The sequence below is a fragment of the Mesoplodon mirus genome (genome assembly GCF_964341445.2).
Source record: "Mesoplodon mirus genome assembly, chromosome: 5".
NCBI lineage: Eukaryota > Metazoa > Chordata > Mammalia > Artiodactyla > Ziphiidae > Mesoplodon > Mesoplodon mirus.
In genome coordinates this window covers 178205359-178231577 of record NC_138980.1, presented here as the reverse complement: position 1 = coordinate 178231577, position 26219 = coordinate 178205359, and the positions used below count along the sequence as shown (strand labels likewise).

The window sequence follows — 26219 nt, the reverse complement described above, 5'->3', positions numbered from 1 at the left end:
GCGCAGTGCTAATGAGCACAATAATGTTCTGCTTTTTAGCTTAATCATTCATAAGTATTTTTTGTGTTCCGAATAGCCTCCATATTTAGTGTTTTTGACAGTTGCACAGCATCCTGTCAAATGGACAGATTATGCCATTATCCAATTGTTATGTATTTAAATGGAGAACTTAGGCATTTGTTTCTTTTTTCCTTTTTTATTGCAACAATCCAGTTTAGAACTTGTGGTTGAGCCATGGATTAACGGACTCTGGGCCGCCCTGGCGAAGCATTTTCTGTTGTGTAGAAGAAAAGAGGAGATGAGTGGAACTCTCACAATGGCATCTAATGCCTCCCAGAGGACAGACCCCGTGACACCGGAATTATTACACATTGAATCACAGGTTGGACTTCTGAGATTAGATGCTTCCAGACAAAAGGATGCTGAAGTTTTAGAGCAAACTGCAGTGAACAGAGGTCAATCGAATACATCGATTGCAGACTTTGAGCCCTCGCTTACCCGTTCAATACCCCCGCTTTCACAGGCCTCTCTGAATACTCCCGCTTTACCACCAGAATATTTACAGGTGCATCTGGAGGGGTCCTTTGGCCAGGTAAGCAGTTTTACTCTATGCGCCGTGGGTGGCGGTGGTGGTGGTGTTTGTTAAATGGCGGTATGGTGGAGGCCAGCAGACTGAGGCATGCAGGGAGAGTGTGGTCTCCCACCTGTCTTTTGTAAATAAAGTTTTATTGGAACCCAGCCGAGCCTGTCCATTCACGCGGTGCCTGTGGCTGCTTCTGCACTGCAGTGGCGGAGCTGAGCAGTCACTGGGGAGGCGCTGCCTCCACACATTGCACGCCTGCTGTGTTGTTACGTTCCCTTTCTTTGAAGAAGGAAATGGTCAACGCTCCGTTTCTCCATTATTCTGGAGAATTAACTTCTTGGTTTCTCACTTTATGTGTCGGCCAGATGAGGGCAAGTTGTTGTGGGCAGTCAGGAAATTATCTCAGCAGCTAAACTCAGAGGACTCATTGATAGGAAAATCGTTTTCCAGTGTGGATTTTTGGTATTCTGGGTTACTCCACTTTGTGGGTTTTTCTTTTTCTTGATAATATCTTACACGTATATTTTTGTCTATATTAAGTATTTTTCTCTTTGCCTAGAGTATTTTTCCTATCAATAAATAAATGACTTGAAAGTGGTCTGTCAATTTTGGAGCATCAAGTTGAACAATAGCTAATATTACCCCATGATTGCCAGTATATGGTACCCTGAAATTTCTTCCAGCATGCTTAGAATACATTTCCAGTGCAGCCAGTCTTGTAACGCAGAGCCAAGCCCTCTTTTTTAGAGTGGCTGATTGGAGTCCCACGGGGGCTTTCTCACATAAACCACACCTTTAGTGCAGCCATCATGTTTTCTTGTTTCTTTGTTTCTTTTTATTAAATGATGAACCATTTAGATATTTTAGAAACAATATAAGTACAGCTTTCTAGTTTACTAGAACTGTTTGCATGTATCTCAGATGATATTAGTGTTTTTAGCATCATATTTTTATAGTGTTTTTCTGATGCATTCAGATAAACAGGTATGGTTTTATATGAACAGCCATGGGTTACTGCTTTTGCATTTATACTTCATTATTTATTAAGTGGGGTAAATCACAATAAGTACATTGTAGTCAGGGCTGGGAACAGGCATGGGTGGCTCTAGTAAACGTGCCGGGCTGGTGGGAGCAGGGTGCAGGGACTTGTGGAGAGCCAGCCCCCGTGTGCTCGCTGCAAGGACGGGTGCATGTGGCAGAGGCGGTGAGCGCTGACTGATCTGACAAGGTGCTTCACTGAGCATCTGTTGAGAGTTTCTTTTATGGTAGGTATCATTACATAGGCTTGAGTTGTTGGTAATGTGGTTAAAAGATTTTTTAAAATCTCAACTAGTTAAGGGAAACTTGTGTAAAGCTGTTCAAAGGATATACCTAGAGGGTAAGGGGTTGGGGGAAAAGTTTCCTTTTTTAGGGCATCCTCTTGGGATAATCCCCTTGTGGGCAGGGTGGGTGTGAGAGGGGAGGGTGTAAGCAGGATTGGCTGAGTGGGAAGCTGAGCTTGAGTGCAGCCATAAGAAAGCCTTCAGCTGGACCCACTCACGCCACACAGCGTCGTCTCCCCATCCCTTCTGCCTCTAACGCCGTGGGATCTCCTGGACTGTGTAGTACAAGCAGCACGGCCTCCGGTGAGCGTGTCACGGGGTTCTGCTGCAGGGCTCCTTCCTGCTCTGGGCCCCCCTCAAAGCTGGCCACTTTTGTGTCACCTGGTGTTTGGGTTGGAGCAGTATCTCAGTATCCCAGAGCCTGAAGAGAGGCCTACCAGGTGCAATGCATCTCTCTAGGAGAAGTGAAGTGCAAGATGAGATAGTGTATCCTTTACTTGGGAGGGGATGTCCTGAGACGCACCAAACATTGGAATCCTAAAAATTGTACTTACGCCACAGGCCCTCAATCTACATAAGGCACAGAAGACTCCAGCATCATCTGATTAGCATAATGGTGTTGATACTGTGGACTAGTGTGATGTTTTGCTGAGCGTCCAGACGTTCCACATTTATTCGCACTGTCTTGTACCAGCAAGCAGGAACTACTATGTCATGGTCTTGGGGCAAAATTGTAAATGTTCAAGTGAAAGTGAACATGTCTGGTCCTCTTTATGGATGGAAATGGAAAAGAGCACCTTGGCTAAACCTTTGTCCACATGCCACGTGCCTGAGGCCATGTTAACTGCTCTGTCAAAGAAAACCAACCATCCGCAGTTGGAGCTACTGCTTGTTTGAGTTTCTGGCATTCATTATCATCCACCAGGATCCGTCTGGTTTTTGCAGGGGCCAGGCTGGTGAATTACATGGAGCTGTGATGGAGACCCTCCTGTATCCTTTAGATTTTTAAGGATTATATTGCTCTCTGCCTTTCCTCCTAGGATGCTATATTATTTTTAGTTCTATACCTTGATGAGGAGAGAGGCTGGTGTGAAATTCAGAGGCCTCCTCTTGGCCTTCCCCACTATGACAGCTCTTAGACCACGGGCTGGGAATCCAGTGTGGGGTTATGCTCACTGCCAAGTGATCCAGTGGACCCACTGAGCCGGACTTGGGCCAGGACTCCATTTACTGCCTGGCCTCATAGACCTCACTCTGTTACTGGGCCGTGATGACACTTGGGATAACAGCATCAACTTGGACCCTCGTCCAGCAGTCCCTGAAGCAATGGGACATTCCCCTTGGCCCAGTGCCTGTTTACCCCTTGGGGGAGGCGTTACCGAGTGCAGTTTCTGTGCCCTGCAGAGTCCCAACTGGGAGCCTGCCGGCTTCTGCAGCCAGAGGGCTCCAGGTCTCACAGCTGGCTCAGGTCCACACACTGGACGAGGGGTCTTGAACTGGGAGCAGCTTCCTGCTCGTGACTTCTTCTTTGCCTTGTAAGGGTTGATCCAGTGCCCTTGTTGGCTGCCTGTTCATTTTGGCCCTCCGGGAGCCATGTTTTCAGTCATTTCCACTGATTCTGAGAGGCCCCCTGGCAACCCCCAGCTTTCCTACTCACTGTGGTAATTGTGCCCCCTGGCTTTCCTGGCTAAGTGCTCCCACCGCCCTCTGTTCTTTGTGGGTTGGGGGGCGGAATCCTGGTTTTCCTGTTGCTGTGCACCCAGTCTGTGAGCTCTGGTCAGCAGGGGAGGCCAGCCTTGAAGTCAGTGGTGCTGGTGCCCTTCTCACCAGCACAGTCCTGTTGGCCTTGGCAGCGCTGTATTCTCTGGGTGCTTCAGGGAACATCGTCGTCTGGTGGGGTTTGGCTTTACCTGGTTTTATCCACTCGAGAAGGCCCTCTTCTCTGAGCTTTTAATCCTGTCTTCAAATGCTGGCCGTGGTCTTGGCATTTCTGCCCCACGTAGTGCAGGCCCTTGCTTTTTCTTTGCTCTCGTAGCCCTGCTGTCAACATGTTCACATCATCTCTGGGGCTCGTGCCAAGGTGTGTAAAGCCCGTATCCCAGGAGAGTGTCCCAGCTAGAAAAACTCCTTTCTCCAAATGTATGTTCTGCCCTGCCTGACCCGGGACCTCAGTGTTCTATCTTGTGTGCACGTATTCTCTCGGTGTATATTGCTGTCCTGCATTTTCTTTGGAGGTGGCCCAACACACAAGCAGCCAGGTTTGTTGCCACCTAGTTACTGGTCCAGCAGCCAGAAGGAGAGATGGGGTGCCCGGGTAGAGTCCCCGCATTGTCTTAATTCAAGAAGGGAGTTCTTGCTCTTAATGGGAACGAGTGGCCACTTCTGCAGGCTCCAAGGGCTCAAGGGACCTAGGGGTTCAGGCTATTCACCCGGATGTCCCTCTCCCATTCTTTCCCTACCTGAGTCAGTCCTTGGCTTTCTCCGCCCTCAGGCGGCAGGAGATGAGCGCTTCTTTGTAAACTACAGAGAATGCCCTCTGGCTTTCACACTTAGAATTTAGCTGTTGGTTTTCTCGGCTTTCTGCACTGTTTCCGGTTTAATTCCACCGGCTGAATCAGTACTGCTTCCTCCTAGTTCCCTAGCCCTTGTACCCACAGCAGCTAGTGCATTCCCTTCCGGGGTAACATAGCTGATGCACTGCTGCCTTGTGCTGTCCTGTCACCAATGTGGTGTCCTTACTGCCAGCCAGCAGTCCAACTCCACACTCCCATTTTAGCAACTTTGTTGGTTTACTGTGGCGCTGACTGTCGCGGGCTGGGTTCCTGGGGATCACTGGGAGACGGTTTTTTAGGGTGTCCTCGTCACCCTGGGATATGAGGGACAGAAGCAGTGTTGGGCACCAGGAGAAGCCGAGCTGTGGTGCGGTCTCAGCAAAGGGCCCAGCGGTGCTCACGGGGTGCTCTGAAGCTGGGATGGCCCTTCGGAGTTGTCCTCAGTAGTGCAAAGGGGCTGGGCCTTTAGAGTCACTGATCAGTCGTTGGATATGGGCTGCCTCTGAAAGGAGGTGGGACCTGAGAGTGCTCAGGTGACCCTCAAAGGTGACTGCGAGCTGGCCGAGGGCCACCTGTGAGCACTCGCAGCAGCCTTGCTGGAGGCCGTGCCCCGCTTCCTTCGACTCCCAGGCTCTCAGCCCTGACCCTCTTTCTAGCTTTCCCATGCAGCCACTTATCCAAAATTAATTGACTAGCACTGTTTAAGATGTAAGTTTCTATTTTTAATAGGACTTGGGAACATCAAGTTATGAAAGGAGGGGGTTGTACAAAGATTTGGGTTTCTTAATATTTTCCCACGTGTGGCTGCTTAAATTTAAATTAATGAAAGTTAAATAAAATTAAGAATTCAGTTCCTTAGTTACACAAGCATGTTTCCAAGTGCTCAGTGGGCACATGTGGCTAGTGACTCCAGTATCAGCCAGTGAAATGGAACATTCCCATTGTCGAGAAAGCTCTGTTAGACAGCACCAACGCACCACTCTGAGGGTTCCTGTGACCATCTGTGCAGACAACTTCCAACCTTAAACATCTGTCATTTCCTTTAGAATCTCCTTCTGAAATATGCATGCATGCTATTTCTTTTTGCATAGCTCATTAGGAAGACTGTTAGACCTTTACATGAAAAAAGGTAGTATCTGATATTTTCCATATATCTCAGAAATTCTGAAGTCTAATAGGCAAGTTTAAGGTGTTGATGAGCTTCTCTTCTGGAAGACTGAGAGGCACACGTCTGTAGCCATTTACCTTAGAGAAGAATACGTAAATAGCAGGGCATTTAAAAAGATCCTGTAGCTCTCACCTTGCCACTAAGTGAAGCGGTGGTAAGTGTAATTGAAAACTGCATTTAGTAATATTTTATCACGTTTGTTTCCCAAGGAGGAAAGCCGAGTACCTGTGACCTCAGTGGATCCAGTTTTTCACGTTCCAATTTCAAAGGCAGTTCAGCTGACTATGAATGATGCCATAAAAACCACTCTTCTGATAGAATTGGACATTTCAGTAAGTTACAGAACGTGTTTCCGAGCCCAGGGATGTTGTCAGCAGGTGCAGAGACTTGTGCTGTGTCCTCACCTACACACTCAGGAAGAGGGAGGTCTGCGGATGGACAGCGGCCTTCTTCTTCTTGACCCATCATTTCTTCTCTCCGCCTCATACCTTTTCTTTTCACTTCAGGGAGGGCCTAAAATGAGTGACTGGGGGTGATTGTACTTGAGAGCATAGTGTTGCTGCCTAACTCATTAAGCCATGAAAGAATAATGGAATGAGAGCAGTACTTCCGTATAAGAGCCCCTGGAAAGGAAGCTGTTTCCTGAGGCCAGCGGCTAGTTGGAAGTAGAGCCAGACTAGACAGTCGTGTGACATTCACTTCTCAGAGTGGTGGTCCTTGTTCCTTTGAGGATCTGGAAGAAATCACGGACCCCCTCTCCAGAAGAATGATTATATATAAACACTTTGCACACAGTTTTCGGGCATTTATGTGCTCCCTCTCTGAACCCCATCCACAAGGCTTCCCCAGCCGCTGCCTCATTGGCCTCAGGTTAAGAAACTGTGGTTGTACATCCTCACAGCCACGTAGCTCAGCCCTCGACGAGGGCCCTGCGCGGTTCCGTGGGCTGGGCTCTCAGAAGAGGGTGCACCAGGGCCGTTGATGTGGGTGTAATTGAGTTTCTCATAGAAAGAAAGAAATGTGACAGGCGTCAGAACTAGACGGTTTTGCTTACGTAGTATTGAGTAGTTCCATTTTCCTCTTGAACGTTTTAATCCATATGGCTAGATATCATATGTACACCAAACCATTTCACTCTTGTTCTGTACTTGGGTCATAAAGAGGCAAGGTTTGGCTGCCTGGTAGGGACAGCCTGTGTCCCTCCCAGGCTAGAGGTGTGAGCATGTGTGGCCAGAGGCCCCTCTCCAGAGCGTTCCACACCCCACACCGCTCTAAGGAGACCTGCTGTGGGAGGTGGCTCCACCTGGAGCCCGGGCTTGTGCACGACCAGTACCGAGCCAGGTGGTTGGATTAAGGAAAAAGAAATTGCTCTCCCCGACCCCTGTTGCTCCCCAGAGAAAAGGAGTAAAGAAAGGAAATTGAAAACCAGTGCAGACGGCCTGAAGTAGTTTCTTTTGCTCCTAATGTGTGTGTGTATGTTTTCATGAGAGGATTTTCACATGGATTATTAGAACACCACTTACCAGAGCACCTTAATTTTTAGAAGAGGCAGAGTGTCTTGATTTCTAGTCTGTGAACACTCGGTAGAAAGCAGAACATTGGAGAACTACAGAGTTTCTTTCAAAAAAGAACTCCTAAGCAAAGGATGTTTGTTTGGTTACTTGGGCTTATTTGTTAGAAACAAAATAATTCTAATTGCAGTAAACTAATTCATTTATTCAAATGGTCATATATTTAAAACTCTGTTACCCCACAGCTAAAACTCTTTAACTCACGTGGAATTTTTTGTATTTCATGTTGCTTCTTCTCTAGAAAACAGACTTTTCCTACCAGCCTGGAGATGCCTTTAACGTGATCTGTCCCAACAGTGACTCTGAGGTACAGTACCTACTCCAAAGACTGCAGCTCACAGACAGGAGAGAACATTGTGTCATCTTGAACATTAAGGCAGACACGAAGAAGAAAGGTACAGCCCTGATCTCTTATTTCCCAGGATGTCATTGGGCCAAGGGATTGGAGGTGACCAGGGCGAGTCTGCACAGATGCCCGGGGGTCGGCTGTGGATCAGCAGGCGGAAGACAGCCACTTGCTGGTCTTGGAGGTTTTTAACTTTCACATCAAGTACCCTGAATGAGTCAGTTACACTGAATGAGATGGTAATAGAGTTTATGCTTATTGGACACTTACAGACATTCAAAGTGAAGTTGAAGAATCAGCTTTTTCAAAAGTCTGGAAATCAGCAAGCTTGCAGCAAACTGGGGAACGCTTAACAAAATGAGCGTAACTGGTTTTGGAGAAGCAGGTTGGTTAGTTGGGCTGATTTGTTAGGCTGTTTTTTGCAGTCAGCATTGTTTTGTTTCTAGGTTAGCATATTGTCATGCAAAAAAAACTGTATTATATGAATCTTTTTTAAAAGTCTTTTGTTCGGAGTTCCTTGGTGGCCTAGTTGTTAGGACTCCAGGCTTTCACTGCCCGGGCTGAAGTTTAATCCCTGGTTGGGGGAACATCCTGTAAGCCACATGGCGCGGCCAAAAAAAAAAAATTTTCATGTTTGTTTCTCATAGCATATTTGTTTTTGCTTATTTAATATATGAAAATAATTGCTTGCTCCATAATTATAGGAAGTTATTTTTTAGTTATTTGCTTAGAATCTTGAACTGGAATTCAGTCAGTTCTGAAATTCTTTTTGAGGATGATAGGCAATGTTATTGGACCACTGCCATCTTTTGGCTTTTTGTTCCTTTCTTTTGTTCAGTGGTTTTGGATAATTTCCCTTTGTTTTGTTCGGTGTACCTAGATTTGGTAGGTATGGCTGGTACAATAATGCTGTTGAATTTATAACCATTGTTTTTGTAAAGTAGGTTTTTTCTTCTGTATTCCTTTTGAGGAAATTTTTTGACTGAATAAACATTGCCACAAGTCATATTGCCACAGTACTTTGATAGCACTATAATGTAAAATATTACAGCTATTAGTGTTTTTAGGGGTGGAAAACATTGTCTTCTCTCTTTTCTGTGTCATTGACTCTTTCCCGTCTGCCTGAAAAGGAGCAGCCTTGCCCCAGCATATACCTGAGAAGTGTTCTCTCCAGTTCCTTCTTACCTGGTGCCTTGAAATACGAGCGGTTCCTAAGAAGGTATTTTTCTTTCTTCTTTGGGTGACTATTTAAAAATATGCTCACCTCTTTGTAGGTTTTATTAAATCTGGTATTTGCCCTTTGGAGGCTTAGAAAATATGGTCTTCACAGCATGTGTTCAAAATAGTTGCCAAGGTGTGCAGTGTCTTTGTAATTGTCATGGACAAGTATTTTTATGTTGTGCTTATACTGAAGTTTTTTGTTTTCTACTGAAATGAGATTTTTAAAGTAGGGCTTTTTCTTAATCTTATTTTTCTAGACATTAACTTGATGTAGCACGGTAACTAGTGATGAACGTGGCCCTAGGTAGCATGTGTTTTCCAGCTGTACGTGGACACTTTTTCTCTCTAATTGGTGGCAGGAAGCTTGGTGTGTAGGGCCTTTCCATTGCTTGCCACCTGTTTAATGTTGTGAAGATCCCTTTTGTGTAAAAACCTGTACTTATTTATTATGTCAGAATTCTGCAGGGAACATTGAAGGGTTTTGGTAGGTTATATTGATGTTTAGATGAATTTGGAGACAGAAAGATCCGCTAGATGTCAGTGTTATGCCGGGAACTACTGATTTTGTTATAACCATGTCACTCAAGTGGATATTCATGGGTAAACTTTCCAAGCTGTGCTTTACCAAACTTGTATTGCCAATGAGCATAAATAGTACCATTATTCGGCTACCCTGTCCGCAGTGCAGTGTTTATTCTCTATTTTATTATTGTGTTTACTGCATTTGTAGTCTTTGGGAAGTGAACTACTTTATGGAGAGGCTCAGTCCTAGATACAATTTGAGTAAATCTACAGTTCACTGTGATGAGAACTTCTTGATTAATTAAATAGTTTCACAATTTTAGTTTAACTCTACCGTTTCTGAAAATTTCATGAAGTACATATTTAAAAATATATCTTTCCTTACTGCAAAAGTATATGCTTATAAAAAGTCTGGGCACAGAAGTAAGTAACTCAGGAAGCAAAAGTGCTTCATAATCAAACCCCTGCAATTAACACTTGGATTTTGTTTTGCTAAGGAAAAATGAGGTCATGTAGTATATGTGCTGGTCTGCAACACGCCTTTTTTTACTTAAAAGGAAATGAGTTTGGATATGCCAGCATGGAAAGGTACTGAAGATACTTCTAAAAGATGCTATGGGTGCAGCACAGTTGTTGATTTGAGGGCTTCCCTGGTGGCGCAGCGGTTAAGAATCCGCCTGCCAATGCGGGGGACACGGGTTCGATCCCTGGTCCAGGAAAATCCCACATGCCACAGAGCAACAAAGCCCGTGCGCTACAACTACTGAGCCTGTGCTCTAGAGCCCGAGAGCCACAACTACTGAGCCCATGCGCCACAACTGCTGAAGCCCTCGCACCTATAGCCCATGCTCTGCAACAAGAGAAGCCACTGCAATGACAAGCCCGCGCACCACAACGAAGAGTAGCCCCTGCTCGCTGCAACTAGAGAAAGCCTGCACACAGCAACGAAGACCCAGTGCAGCCAAAAATAAATAAATAAAATAAATAAATTTTTAAAAAATGTTTTTTTAAGAAAAAAACAATTGTTGATTTGAGTATGGACAGTTGGTTATTTCCAGTTTTCCACTATTTAAAAAACCTACATAGGTGAACATTCTAATTCATCTTTGCACACTTGTTTGAAGTCTTTTTTATGTTTTTATTTATTTTTATTTATTTATTATTTGGTTGCACTGGGCGACGTGTGGGATCTTAGTTCCCTGACCAGGGAATGAACCCATGCCCCCTGCATTGGAGGCATGGAGTCTTAACCACTGGACCACCAGGGAAGTACCTGAAGTCATTTTTATTTTTATTAAAAAATGTTTTTAAACTTTTTTTTTAGATTTATTTAGGCTCTGCCAGGTCTTAGTTGCAGCATGTGAATTCTTAGTTGCGGCATGCATGCAGACTTCTTAGTTCCCCAACCAGGGTTCGAACCCTGGGCCCCCTGCATTGGGAGGGTAGACTCTTACCCACTGGACCACCAGGGAAGCCCCCTGAAGTCTTTTTTAAAAAATAAATTCCTTGGAGTAAAACTACTGTGTTAAAAATATTTCTAACTTATGTTTTAGTAACATTTGTCAGTTTGTTCTCTGCACAGTGCTGTATTTCCTATTTTAGTACCATGAAGTTTCTGTAAATGTAAAGTGAAAATACTGTAAAGGATTTACAATTGCTACTGTTTTAGCCTGTAATTTAGGGAATTTTATTGACTTGAGAAAGCGTGGTGTGAAGTGTTCTTGGTAAACTCCTGTCTTACCAGAGATCCATTCAGAGACCTGGGGCTTTACACCACGACGTTTCCCAGGTGCTTGTTCTGTGTCCGGCACTTTGAAGAAGCCATGTAATTTGTTGGTATCTGGATAGTTTAAGCAGGGATTCTTGGCTGGGCCAGTGGAAACCCGTGACCCTCACAGGAACATGGATCTCATTTTCCCTGTTAATGGCATCCAGCCCTCCGGGATGTGGGAGCCATGGAATAAAAAGTCGTGGTGCCCACTCGCGTTTCAGGTAGCTTTGATGCAGATGACTTGCCGAAGTTTTTTGCTTCCCGTGAGTAATGAGAGCTTTATGTGTCCCATGATGGATGTGCTTAGAATTGCATTAGAACCAAAAGTTGTCGTTAGCAAGTTTGGTCTTTTGCCCAAGAGTTTGGACTTGGTTCAGTCTCTGAGACTAGGGATCTGGGACTTCCTTGTTTTGCTTTATTTATGTTCTTCTCCTCCTCTTTCCACGACGGGTCTGAGGTGACTCAGAGGCCCTGTGCAGGGGTCTGGATGCTGTGGCCCTCACTGTTTGTCAGCCTCTGCCCACGTCCTCGTTTCCTTGCATTTGTGTTGAAGCGCACGTGCTCCCCAGGAGCCGCGCTTTTGCCTGCCTCCCGGGCCCTCCTGTGGCTCTACCATCTCTTTGGCTGCCCGTCACTTCCGTTCTTCCGTGCAGCCCGCCTTCAGCTCAAGCCTGCCTTCTGGGGAGCCTCTGGCCTCAGAAGCCCTGAACGTCCGTGTGCCCTGGTGGACAGGCAGCCTGTCGCACACTGGTTGCTTCTTGACTTCTGTTGCTCTCACTCGCCTGTGAAGCCTTTCGGGCAAGTGAGGTGTCCTCTTTGCCAAGTGCTTTACCTGCCCAGTGCCTGTCATAACAGTGGTCAAATAAATGTAGAAATCTGGGTTGCAATCATCAGCTAAGGCGAGAAAAGGTACTGTGTCCCGAGATAAAAACGTTAAGTTGTGAGACTTTCTGATTACTCACATATACCTGCCATGTAATTTGAGATTGGGTTGGTTTAAGGTATAGGGAAGGTGACCAAAAATGGAACATACCAGTGGGGTTTGCCTAACAGGCTGCCATTAAAACTCATAACAAATGAAATGCTCTTGTCCTGACCACACTCCTCGTGACCACACTCACTTTTTCTTGGATAACTGGGCACATCCCCAGGTGGGTACTCACCCAGCGTTCTAACGGCTGTAACCACAGAGCGCGTGGTGACTTAAGTCGGCTTCCTTGGCCACAGGCGTTCTTGCGAGCCCTCGTGGACCACACTGACGACGGCGTGGAGAAGCGACGGCTGCAGGAGCTGTGCAGCAGGCAGGGGGCGGCCGACTACAACCGCTTCGTCAGAGACTCCTGTGCCTGCCTTTTAGACCTCCTGCTGGCCTTTCCGTCCTGCCAGCCTCCGCTCGGCCTCCTGCTTGGTGAGTGGTCGCTGTCACAGTCACCCCGGCCCCGAGGGGCAGCCTCTCTGTGGTAAGAGCACCTCTGAGTTCTCTGCAGGCCTGTGGGAGTGCACCTCGATCACTGTGATCAGTAAGTAAGCGTCTTACAGCTGCTCTTCACGCTGCCTTGACAGCTGAACTGCCTTCTTGAAGTCAAAGAATCTCTCTTCCAAGCTTAACTTTTTATTTTTTAATTTTTCTTTCCTACCGTTGTCACTGTCACTTGCTCTCTTAATACAGCCAGCCTTAATTCTCTTTTTTTGCTCAGCCTTCAGCCTCTACTCTGTTTTTCAGAAAGCTCCTAGCCAAATTTTATCTAAAAATGAGGTTTCCAAGAGAAGGATCTTTTTCAAAGATAGTGATAATTGATGGAGTCTGATGAAGCGTGCGCTCTTGTGTGCAGGGTACAGAAATGTCCCCACCTGGGCAAGTCCACCAGTACAAACAAGTGGCCTTACTCACGGTGCCCCGGGGCATTAGCCTTGGGAGAGACAAAATATCCAGATGTAAAACGATCACATGCTGTTTTTTTGCCCAGATTGTGTCTTCTGGTCCTCATACTCCAACAGAAGAGAGTTTAAGATCTTCCCTGGGGAACTGGCTTCAGGAATTGGAGACGTTTACTAGGGACAGTGACTATAAAAATCTTATAGGATTTTAAAACCTTTGTTACTTTCCTATGCTTGTAATTTTGTCGTCCCCTCTCTGTTTTCCTTGGTGATAAATAGTAAAATGTTTAAAATTTGCATTTGTGTTTGGTGACAGGAAAACGTGTACTTTTTACCCAAGGTCCCTTTTGATGCTGAGTACGGTTAAGGACACTCTGCCTTACAAGCCAGGCCCTGCCCTCTTTCCCTTTTTATTTCTTAGTATTCTCTTTCCTCCTCCTCAGAGTGGTGAGGCGGCCCTTCCTGCTTTCCCGTTTGAAGGAACACTCTTACCCTCCTCAGCTGAGTCTTTTGAGCTAATAGAGGTGTTGGGATAACATCCAGAACACCCATTAGGGAAGTTATAAGAAGTCTTGTAAAGCTGTTGATCATGGAAAAATTGTTCCAATTCTGTTTATAGATTTTCTGTTACCTTTTTAAGCTTATATGTATCATTTATTATATAGTTATGTAAAAAAATTAAAGGCATTGAGACATAAAAGTTTTAATTATTTTCTAATTTCTGTAAGAAAACTTAATATAACTAAAGTATTAAGGTGAGCCCTCTATTAAACCTTATCCTGATATTACAACTGTAAGACATTTTAGAAAGGTCTTGTTAAATTTTTGCTAAATAACTACCAGAAATATAACATACGGAACAAAAAATTATCAGGGTTTAATGGTGGACAATCAGATATTCAAATACTGACTTCTTAATCTCCTTTTAAAAGAGTACCTATGTTTCTTAAAACCACTAGGTTTCTGGATAACTTGATTGAAACATGTCCACCATTACACTCCTATTTTTTTGTTATTATCATATAAATATTATGATGGAAACATATTTCAAGCCTAAGCATTTTCCATAGTCCATACTCTTTTTTGGGTCATGATCTTTTTTCAAATCTGGAAACTCTGGACACACTCCAGAAAACAGTGTAATTCGTTCCTTGACTGAGGCCGATTCATGGACCCTACTCTTACTACCCTTTGACGTTTAAAAAAAAAAACAAAACAGCTCTTAGGTAGAAATACTGAGTTCAGATTGAGGAAATGTGATATGTCTGGTCTTTAAGAATTGGAAAAAAGTATTTAGTGATATTTTACTTAGACACAGTGAATTTATGTGTGCTCTAAAATATGATTTAAAATTAAAACAAGTTATTTAGAAATTCTAAATAAGAAAATAGGAAAAATAGGAATCAAATTCAGATCTTTACATACAATTTACATATATATATATATAATTTATTTTCAGTAGGAATGAATTAATAATTGCTTATTTTAATTTTTTTCTAGAACATCTTCCTAAGCTCCAACCCAGACCATATTCATGTGCAAGGTACTGATGTTTATTAATGTAATACTTAGCCTCTTTCTCCTAAAATGTAATGAAACTCTGACTTCCAAATGCTTAGTAGCTACAAATCCATTTACTGAAAACTTACCAGGTTTGTGCAAGACAGTAGCAGACGTGATGAGGAGTGAAGAAGACCAGGCTTGGACTGTGTCCTCCCGGAGTTCATAGGGTGTGGCTCTTCAGTGTCTCCCGTTGTCCAGAGCCGTGTCCCCACTTAACGAGTCTGCAGGTCCTCCACCTGCGGCCTTTACTGGTGTGCCCGGCCGCCTTCCCTGGGTGGACGTAGGGAAGAGGGAGGAAAGCTGGTATAAATCTCATTCAGTCATGGCGGCAAACAGGTAACCAGAAACTCTCCTGAATGACATCACAAAACTAGGTCGGGGCGGGGGGGCCTTGAAGTAAACAACAGAGCTGTTTTCTGAAGAGGAAGAAGGTAGGTTTAGAGCCCATTAGGAAATACCCTCATGAAGGAAAAAAGGCCTAGCTTGGCCTGTATGTGTTAGTCCTGGGGCGGAGTTTACAAACTTATCTCTGTCTTTGCAGCTCGAGTCTGTTTCACCCAGGGAAGCTTCATTTCATTTTTAACATCGTGGAGTTTTGGTCTGACACCACGGCGGTGGCTGTGCGGAAGGGCGTGTGCACAGGCTGGCTGGCCACATTGGTTGAATCGATTCTTCAGCCGAACACACATGCCTCCCGGGCAGACGATGAGAAGGTCCTGGCGCCCGAGGTACTAGGAGTGGGCAGTTTGGGCATCCTTAGAAGTGTGCTCTTTGCCCGATTAGAAAAAACAATGTAGGGTCCCCTGCATTGTCCATTCCCATCACATTATTCAAAGGAAAGTTTATGCCCTCCTTGAATTTTAATGTCTCTTTTGGAAAGTCAGGAGAACCTTACTTTCACTCAGTGTAGTCCATGTGTTTCCTAAATGTGTAAAGCATGAGTTTTATATAATACACACACTCTTTGCTTCTCGCTTGTCACATTTCATCAAGGAGAAGACCTTTGCGTTAATGTTCGTGGTAGCTTTTGGCACAGGGGGAGTCCGGTGCACAGTGAAGGCTGGCGGTGAGGAACAGCCTCGTTTTATGCTCAGTCGGTGTCCTGTGCTCCAAAGAAGTCATCTTAAAATGGCAGTTGACAACCAGAGATTAATTTTATGTCCTTCAGTTTTGGATAGTAGGATTTTCCCCTGCCCCTGTTTCTTCCCCTTTTGTTGGAGCCATGGTGTTATTTTATATTTTGATCCACACTTGGCAAAGTCTCACTCGAGACCGTGTGCATAGGGAGCAATTACGTTCTCCCTCCTCAGCCACAAGGATGGTTGAAATTTAAAAGAAATTTCAGTCTTTGTCATGAAGTCTTCTCCGTGGTATTGAAGAATGAACATGTCAGTTGTAATGTTATCTTATTACTGGTTTGGTTGCTGTAAGTTAATGAAGTTAAAAAGTTGACAGCACTTAGGGGGAATTAAGACTTCTGATATACACTTGAGTGAGCTTAAGGGAAGAGTAGGGCTTAAAATTGCCCTTTAACTTGGTATTTTCCCAATCTGCTGCCTGGAACAGGTGCTTTACCGTGTGTGTCCCTCATGTCAACAAAATATTGAGGACATGAGAAACTTCTTTTTTGTAAAGAAATATTGTAGTACTGACAAGAAAGTATTGTGTCACTTCATGATCTCATAAAAATAGCAGATGATCTCCAGAAAGCTAAAAAAAAAAAAGTATATTGATGCTGTATTACAAACACCGAGCATGGGTGCCTTTCACGTATTCTTTCTTTCCTCCCTCCTGCCCTTTTCTTCTTCTTTCCACATTTTAACAGATTTTTGTTGACTACCCAGTGTTGAGGCACCAGAGGTACAGATAGAAAGGATATAATTTAAAGCTACTTAAATTTCGCTGTGCCACGTAGTCCCATATTTTATTCAGGATCCATCCACCGCATGCCCTCCCCCGACTGGTAGATAGTACTGTTGTTCACAGATGCCCCTGCCCCCTGAGGAAGAGTAGACTTGCCCTCCCATTCATGTGTAGCCTGGCCATGTGACCAGCCTTGGCCAGTGAAAGGTGAGCAGACAGGATTATGCCACATCTCAGCAGGCTCTCTGGACCTGATAGGACGCTGTGGCTTGCCTCTCTTGCTCTTTTGCTCTGACATCAGGTGGAATGATTCAGGTCAGGGATGCTCCTTGGGTTTGGATCCAAGTGAAGGAGATCGTGGTGCAGAGCTGCAGCCATTGAGCAGAGCCAGAAGTAAGCGTTTGCTCTTGTAAGCCATCGGAGCTGACTAGTATCCTGGTCTCTTTGCCATCCCTGGAACATAGGAAGTGTGGTCTCTTTAGCAGTTTCCTGCCATACCCATCCTATCCTGTTTTATTTTGCTCCCTGGGACTCATCATTACCTGTCATTCTATAAATATATGTTTGTTTATTGTCTTTTCCACCCACTAGAATATAAGTCCCATGAAGACAGATTTGGTTTTGCTCATTTCTCTGTCCTAGTGTTTGTCATATTGCGTACCTTCAGTAACATTGTTAAGTGGATGAATCAAGTGAATAAGGCTAATGTAATATTAATTACAGGTTCACTCCAAAATGAGAACAATCATTTGATACAGCTCTGCCAGTTCTCCATTTAAAAAGTACTGTGTTCATCCTGTTGATGAACTTCAGACAATTTTCCTTGAATTAGAGGTTAAAATATATACAATTATACCAGCAGGGAATGGAGGGAAGATTCCTGTCGTTCTTAACTATTAGTATCACTCTGTGTAACTAAAGCATATGGCAAAGTGAAACTGAAAGATGAGTATATTTACAAATTGATTCCCTTAAGTATCCCTGGCACATGATTTAGAAGAAAACCCTTTTGAAATTATAGCAAAAAGATTTTGTTTATCTATATATCACTTATTCTGGTTTTGCAACAAACACAGGTAACATGGGACCTAGACTAGCAAATGTAGCGCAGTGCTCTAGTATCTTTGGGGCAGCCCCTTAATTTCTCTATCGCTTGCCCAATTTTCACTTAAAACCTTCACCCCATCTTGATGTTAATCTTCATTGCCCCTTTATGTCCTGACATGAAGAAGAATGTCTTCATTTTTCTGTGAATTTCTCCATGACACCTATAATGGGTTGCCTACTAGGAAGCAGATCTTTTTCCTGGGCCTAGAAAAAGAACTCAATTATTATTTATTCAGTGTTCTATCTCAGAAATATCATGCCTGTCATTTTTAAAATATCTTTGATTTGGATAGAAAAGAAAAATTTACAAGACAGACTTGTTTATTTCTCTGCACTGACAAATGTGTTTGTGGTTTCAGTAAGATTTAATGCTGCTATTTAATTTTATGATGCTTCTTTGAGGGGAAGTTGCACTTTCTTTAGCAGGCATCACCTTGGTTATATGCTTTTGTCTGGTTTTTTTTTTTGAACTTATGAGCATTGGTTTAATATTCCAGATATCCATATCTCCTCGGGCAACAAATTTTTTCCATTTACCAAATGACCCCTCAGTCCCCATCATAATGGTGGGTCCAGGAACCGGCATAGCACCTTTCATTGGCTTCCTGCAACATAGGTATGTGTTTTCTTTGGCTGGTGAGAAAATGTGTCCCTTGCGGTCCTGGGTGGAAGTATGTAATAGAGAGCTTTTTTGTTTCTTCAGTGGTTTTTAGGATATTGGACTTTGGTTGTAAAATTTTTATTTTAAAAAATTATTATCAAATGTGTGATAGCATAGCATAATTTGTCACCATGGGAAAAGTAAATATATCTTCTAGAAATTGTGCTTTGTACTGGAACTTCCATTTTTACTCTAGTACATTCTTTTTCTTTTTCCCCTGCTGAACCATAGTTTATGGTGCATGTATTAGGGGACAAATTTCAAGCACACCTTTATGCTGTGGTGATGTGTAGCTGTCCATCTATTCCTTAGCTAGATAAAATTGGTAGTCACAAAGATCCAAGTACATCAACAGTTTCAAAGTTAAACCCTTAACATCAGTAATTTTCAACAGAATGATATTAATACATGTATATTTGTATCAGAACACAACTATTTTTTATGAAATAAATAAATAAAATTGTGCTTCTCTCCCTGTTGGTGAAATAACAATTCTTAGGTAATATTCCCCAGATAGTGGAATAATATCCTTTGGACAAAGTCTTTTTGTTCTTTTCTTTTCTTTTCTTTTTTCTTAAGAAATCAAAAAAGTAGGGCATGTCCATCATTTCTGAAACATTTCACAGCAGACCATTCTACCTTTTAAAACCCGGTGCCAGGACCTGGTGGCGCAGTGGTTGAGGGTCCACCTGCCAATGCAGGGGACATGGGTTCGATCCCTGGTCTGGGAGGATCCCACATGCTTTAGAGCAACTGGACCCGTGCGCTGAGGCTGCTGAGCCTGTGCTCTAGAGCCTGCAAGCCACAACTACTAGGCCCATGCACCACAACTGCTGAGGCCCGTGCACCTAGAGCCCATGCATGCTCTGCAACAGGAGAGGCCGCAGCAATGAGAGGCCCGTGCACTGTGGCGAAGAGTGGCCCCCGCTCGCTGCAACTGGAGAGGGCCCGCGCGCAGCGAAGACTCAACGTAGCCAAAAATAAAGAAAATGAATGAATTTATTTAAAAAAAAATCCCTGTGCCACTTTTCTATTATGTTAATTGAGAGTTAATTTTTATTCATAAAATTGTTACGAATATTTAATGTAGAAATTAGTCTGGGTTTCACAATGTGATAATTTGAATTATCCTCACTACAGAGATGTCATATAAAGCTCATAGATGTCTGCAGCTCATAGGTAAACTTACTTTCTGTAGTGTCTGCTAGAGTGGCCCAAGTACCCTGCGGGTAGTGAAATGTTAATTCAGTACATGGACTTTGAGTGGCTGGGAAGGTGGAGTTTACAGACCTAGCTGTAGAGGTAAAAGGAAAATGATTGCTTTTACCTATTCTTTATATCAAACATCTTTCTTTTTCACTTAGAGAGAAACTCCAAGAACATCACCCAGATGGACGCTTTGGAGCGATGTGGTTGTTTTTTGGCTGCAGACATAAGGATAGGGATTATTTATTCAGGTACTTCACAATTCTAGCATTGTAAGACTCAGCCATGTCATACAATGCTAATTTCAGACTTTTTCAACTTTAAATTACAAACCTTCCAGTGACCTATTAGATATTTTATTTCAGAGAGGAGCTCAGACATTTCCTTAAGTGTGGAATTCTCACTCACTTGAAAGTTTCCTTCTCAAGAGATGCTCCTGTGGGAGAGGAAGAAGCCCCAGCAAAGTACGTGCAAGACAATATCCAGCGTCACAGCGAGCAGGTGGCAAGGGTCCTTCTTCAGGAGAACGGTCATGTTTACGTGTGTGGGTAAGTGGCCGTCATGCTCAAGTGCCGGGGAGGGCAGGGCAGTCAGTAATGTTTATTAAAGAGACCAGGGACCGATTGGTTAATGATCTGGACGTGTATGGATGAGAGATTTGATTTTTAATACAGGAATAGAAATACAAGCTCTAAAATGATTTTTAACATACACTTAATGGCCAAGAAGTTGGCCAGCGTGCCCCCCCCCAAAAAAAAGAAAATTAACTCATGCATTGGGGATTGCTTTGTGCTGTTTTAAATACATGTTTTTAGCCTCTGAACGTTACATTCTGTCTCAGGATTGATTTTGTTGTATCAGTAAATAGTGAATATGTGATTTGTGCAGTCGACCTAGCCAAGGAAAACCGTTTTGGTTTTGACTCTGAGAATGTGGGTCTAGAATCCTTTTTCTTTAAGGCATAATTTATGACGTCAAAGTTGACATAAGCCAGGAGTCATTCTTAACGTTTCATCTACTTTTTGACATAAGATCCATTATAGAAACCCAAGATTGCCATAGAAAATAAAAATTTTAGGAACTTAGCTACTTGTTTTAATGGAACTCAAACATGTTTGCCAGTTAAAAAGGAGTTCTGAAATAAGAAATTACTCTTTTTTTTAATCCTAACACATCCCTGGCATTTAAAACATTCCATAAGTCATCAGGTCAGTTTTTTTTGTTTGTTTAATTTTTTTAAACTATGATACAGAAAAATAAATACTGGCATAGTGACCTAGAATACATATAATTGAAAAGGTTCATAAAACAAAACTTCCTTTTTCTACTTACTTTTTATGACACATTCTGATAACTTTTATTTCGTTCTGTCATTTTACAAAAAGTTGACTTTGGCTACGAAGTTGATTTCATGACCCATTAACGACTCCTCAGCTAGAAAACGCTGCTCTAGGTCAGAAAGGGCAGAGCTTCTGGACGCTGTGTTGGTTTACATTTTCATTTACTTTTAGTGAAGCATTTGATCTTTTGTTTGCAGAGGACAGTGCTGTCAGTGTCAGATACAGGCTGAAGGCTTAGATGCAGCTCTAAGTAATGGAGGTGAAGTCCGTTGTGCAAACATACGTACAAATATATGAGTAACTGGTAATTGAGAACTTGGAGGGGTTCTTAAACATCTTAAAAAACTCCTAAAACATTAACCCAGAAATAACTCTGACCCGTCCCTGGTGCTTCATTTTTCCCATCCGTGGAGTGAAGCTGATGGCGTTCATGGCCGGTCAAAGGTGAGGGCTCAGGGTGCCCCCCCACGGCATGCTGACATGGACCGGACCCAGGAGACGGAGGAGGGAGCAAACTTGTCCCTCAGCCCAGGGGACGCCGACTCAAAGGGGAGCCTTTGCTGCTGATAGTCAAGTGGGAAGCAGACAGAGGGGCACCTGCAGCCGCGGGACATGGGGAAGGGCCGTGGGGATAGAAGTGATCTCACAGTGCTTGAGGGGAGAGCGTGACAGCCGATAAAACTTTCTCAGGAAATCTTACTGTGGGGGCAGGGCACGTTCAATTCCTGAGATGTTGGAATCCCGTCAGACACTTGCATTCAATAAACATTCGAGTGCCTACTAAGTACTTGGCACTGTGCAGATGTCGAGAGATAAATGGCAAATGAGATGCACTCCTGTCCCAAGCCACCTGCTCCCTGTGGGAAGGCCAGGTCTGCAGATGCTCACGGTATTCCGGGTGCTGCGCGGGGACCACAGGAGCGCACAGGAGGAGCCTCTTGCCCGACCTGCAAACGAAAGCGCTGGGACGTGGAAACACACTTAATAGAGGGCCAGCCCTTGGCGCGTTCTCAGTGAACGTGTCTGTTAATAACTCAGCGTGTGCACGCGTGCCTGTGAAGGCTTAGACGTGTCCGGGAGCTTGTTGCCCTCAGGAATGCCTTGAGAATAGAGGGAAGACAGGTGAGGAGGGGCCCGCTTGTGAGGTCCTCAGACATGTAAAGATTTCGGCTGCTCCCAGAGCTCGGACGCCTTTGAAGGGTTCAAAGCTGTGAATGGGGTGGTCAGCATTGCATGTGACAGTGGTCCTGGGCGAAGGCCTGTCCCTGGGGGAGTGGTAGGTGCCTGGACACCTGAGGGACACTTTCCAGAGAAGTGGAGGGAGGACTAAGGTGTAGCGACAGAGTCTCGGTACTGAGGTTCGTGAATTAAGGAGGATTTGGTAAAAATCCCTGTTTCTTACACAGTAATGCCGTTATTCTTTTTTTTAGAGATGCTAAGAATATGGCCAAGGATGTAAATGATGTCCTTGTGGAGATAATAAGCAAAGAGGTTGGAGTTGAAAAACTAGAAGCAATGAAAACATTGGCTACTTTAAAAGAAGAAAAACGGTATCTTCAGGATATTTGGTGATAAAATTGGAAAATAAAGGAAGAGAATTAAGCTTTTTGGCTGAAAGTACTAAAAGACAACTTTACTGAAGCTTGAGACTTCCGATTTTTAAAATTAAAATTTTTTTTCAACATTTCTTGGAGGAGGTCGGGGGCTGGCATGGGGAGTGAACCATTTAACAGTGTAATAAGCTTTCAATTCAGGTTCCAATATCTGCCCCCCCACCCTCCCTAAACCGCCCTGAGCTGAAAAAGGCAGCCCACGCTCCTCCGCCAGCACCTCCCGGGGCGCCTCTCCCTCCTGGAGAGCTTCTCCAGGGACCGCGACCAGATCACAGGGCATCTCTAGCAGTACCTGTGAAGGCTTCTCAGTACGGGATACGGGCACGAGCGTCACCTGGGTAGATAGTTAAATCTTGTGAGCTAGTCACCGTTTCTTTTTTAAATAATCTAAAAATAATTTATATTCTTACGTAAAATATACAATAAAAATATTCATATTAGTGCATTAAAATTACATATGTATAGCATATCTGATTACATGTTTATATAATTTTATCAAATGGTTTATTACCAAAACTATATTTCTGATAAAAAAATATTTTAAGGTAATGCTTATAGGGATTTTTTTATGCTAGAAATCTGAAATATATTTTGAAATTCCACTCTGGCATGTGATTTATTTACCACAGTTACTTCTGTTTAATATCACAGTGTCAGAATTTAGGGAATTTGCATTCACTTTACAGATGCAAGCAAGTGCATATTTAAATAAAGCTACCACCCTTTTCTCCTCCTCTGTCCAGCCCCCAGCCCACCCCCATTCCCCACCTTTTCATTTCTGCTCCTTTCGACATATTTTTTAGTTTTTCCACGTAATTTATTTTACCTCCATGATATCACACAAGTTGTAACCTGGGCTTAAAATACCTACTTAATATCCTTGTATTTTTAAAATTGCTACTATTGTCTGACTATTTTGTGTCTTCCAAATTCATATATTCAAATCCTGACTCCAGCGTGATGGTGGTAGGAGCTGGGGCCTTTGCGGAATGGTTAGGTCATGACGCTGGAGCCCTCAGGAGTGGGGTCAGCGCCCTTGTTACAAGAGGCCCCGCAGAGCTCCCCGCTCCTTCCCCCTGTGAGGACATCGTGGAAGTCGGCTGTCTGCAACCCTGAGGCCTTCACCAGAACCCGACAACACTGGCAGCTGGTCTTTCCAGCTTCCAGAACTGTGAGAACTTCTATTGTCTGTTAGCCACCCAGTGGTATTTTGTTACAGCAGCTCGAATGGACTAAGACAATTCCCGGTGACACGTTCTCTTTTTTTTTTGTCAAAACAAATCAAAATGTAAAAGGGGTATGAAAACTTTTCTCCTACTCTCAGGTATATATTGTTTTTTTATGAAAGAGATTGGCATTTAAAAAACAAATCTTCACCTGTCAGAGGTTTCTGGTCATTTTGAAAAATGAAGATCTGAAGGAAATATTATATAATCTTAAGGTTTGTTAAGGCTTCGTGCCTGTTTATTATAATCTCTAATCTCAAATATTTTACAATAGAAATATTTCCAAAAAAACAAAAGGCATAAGAAAACATAGCAAGCAAAATTGTATGCATATGTTATATATATCAGCCAAAATAGACTCAAGGTGAAAACATGAAAAGGGACAAAGAACAATATTCCTTATTGATAACTCTAACAAGAATATATGACAATTAAGAACTTGTGTCCATCTTTTTGAATTATGGTTTTCTCAAGGTATATGCCCAGTAGTGGGATTGCTGGGTCGTATGGTAGTTCTGTTTTTAGGTTTTTTTTTTTTGTTTTTTTTTTCCTTTTTGCGGTACGCGGGCCTCTCGTTGTGGCCTCTCCCGTTGCGGAGCACAGGCTCCGGACGCGCAGGCTCAGCGGCCATGGCTCACGGGCCCAGCTGCTCCACGGCATGTGGGATCTTCCTGGACCGGGGCACGAACCTGCGTCCCCTGCATTGGCAGGCGGACTCTCAACCACTGCGCCACCAGGGAAGCCCCTGTTTTTAGTTTTTTAAGGAACCTCCATACCGTTCTCCATAGTGGCTGTATCAATTTACATTGCCACCAATGGTGCAAAAGTGTTCCCTTTTCTCCACACCCTCTCCAGCGTTTGTTTTTTGTAGATTTTCTGATGATGCTTATTCTAACTGGTGTGAGGTGATACCGCACTGTAGTTCTGATTTGCATTTCTCTAATAATTAGTGATGTTGAGCATCTTTTCATGTGCCTCTCGGCCATCTGTATGTCTTCTTTGGAGAAACGTCTCTTTAGGTCTTCCACCCATTTTTGGATTGGGTTGTTTTGTTTTTTTGATATTGAGCTGCATGAGCTGTTTGTATATTTTGGAGATTAATCCTTTGTCAGTTGCTTCATTTGCAAATATTTTCTCCCATTCTGAAGGTTGTCTTCCCGTCTTGTTTATGGTTTCCTTTGCTATGCAAAAGCTTTTAAGTTTGATTAGGTCCCATTTGTTTATTTTTGTTTATATTTTCATTACTCGAGAAGGTGGGTCAACAAAAGATCCCCCCCACCAGTGTTCATTGCAGCACTGTTTACAGTAGCCAGGTCATGGAAGTGACCGAAATGTCCATCAACAGATGGATGGATAAAGAAGATGTGGTACATATATACAGTGGAATATTACTCAGCTATGAAAAGGAATGAAATTGGGTCATTTGTAGAGAGATGGATGGACCTAGAGTCTGTCATACAAAGTGAAACAAGTCAGAAAGAAAAACAAATATTGTATATTAACACATGTATGTGGAATCTAGAAAAATAGTACAGACGAACCTATTTCCAGGGCAGGAATAGTGATGCAGACGTAGAGAACGGAAGTGTGGACACCAGGGAAAGGGGAGGGTGGGATGAATTGGGAGATTAGATTTGACATAAATACACTACCATGTGTAAAACAGATAGCTAGTGGGAACATGCAGTGTAGAACAGAGAGCTCAGCTTGGTGGTCTGTGATGACCTAGATGGGCAGGATGGGAGGGAGGTCCAAGAGGGAGGGGATATATGTATACATACAGCTGATTCGCTTCCTTGTACAGCAGAAACTAACACAACATTGTAAAGCAGCTATACTCCAATAAAAAAGTTTTATTCATCTTGTTGTCTGTCCATGCATGACCCCAAAACTGATAGGTCCCTAAAGACCGGCTGAGGAGTGTCTGTGGTGGCCCCAGAACCTGACCCGGGCCATCTGAGTTATGCACAACATCCGGGTTATTTCTGTTTGTTAGATACCAAGTTTAGGTGAGTATTGGTCAGCTGTTCCCTCTCAGTGTGCCAGCAGATGATGGTGAAACTAGATCCCAGGCCAGATTCTGCAGCACATGCAGATGTTTAATAGTTCACTAGCAGTCAGGCATAAAACATCTTACAGCCTGTCCTGTAAGCTTAACGAAGTTCCAGCCCTGTCTCTCTACCTGGGCCAGCTACATCTTGCATAAAAAGTTTCACATCTTGTGTCAGTTTATTCAAGGTGGTTGTGAGTACTCCAGGAGCAGGGTTTTGTTTCTCCTAGCAGCATTGTGAGCTGCCCTCCAACCCGTTGGCTGGACACAGTGCTATTTTATGCCTCAGGTGCTACCCCAAGGGTCTTGCTAGAAAAAGTCTTTGACCTTGTTTATGCTGCGGTGAAGAGTACCTCTGAGTTAATCTGTTCAAACTTCATATCTTAATACTGCTACGTATTCAGTAAGAGCCCCTTTCTAACCTCAGTTTTTCTAAGAATCTACTATTGGACACATTATTTTAAGTAACATAATGTTGGTCAGTGATGAAATCTATTAATAGAAGAGCTTGGGGTAGCTGTCTGCATTAAAGTTTTCTTCATTATGATGCTAACTGCACCCCGAGGGTTCCTTACTCTCTAACACACCTATGTATCTGAAGTATTCTAGACTGAATTCCAGAGACCATAACACTGGGACACTAATCTATTTAGTCA

At 43.5% G+C, this 26219-nt stretch overlaps 1 protein-coding gene across 2 annotated transcripts in view; it reads left to right on the top strand.

The window, feature by feature from the left end:
• Nucleotides 1-22741, top strand: part of MTRR (5-methyltetrahydrofolate-homocysteine methyltransferase reductase) — a 30773-nt gene extending 8032 nt beyond the window's left edge. Inside the window, exons 5-15 of one of the 2 annotated variants that reach the window (XM_082623656.1) lie at nt 214-592; nt 5835-5957; nt 7438-7591; nt 8673-8761; nt 12284-12464; nt 14435-14477; nt 15039-15225; nt 17965-18083; nt 19493-19585; nt 19700-19882; nt 22105-22741. In XM_082623656.1, the coding sequence (XP_082479782.1) occupies nt 214-592; nt 5835-5957; nt 7438-7591; nt 8673-8761; nt 12284-12464; nt 14435-14477; nt 15039-15225; nt 17965-18083; nt 19493-19585; nt 19700-19882; nt 22105-22246 (1693 nt within the window). In that variant the 3' untranslated portion in view covers nt 22247-22741. The remainder of the gene's footprint in view (nt 1-213; nt 593-5834; nt 5958-7437; nt 7592-8672; nt 8762-12283; nt 12465-14434; nt 14478-15038; nt 15226-17964; nt 18084-19492; nt 19586-19699; nt 19883-22104) is intronic. The other variant, XM_082623657.1, reaches the window with a different exon arrangement.
• The last annotated feature ends 3478 nt before the right edge of the window (nt 22742-26219 follow it).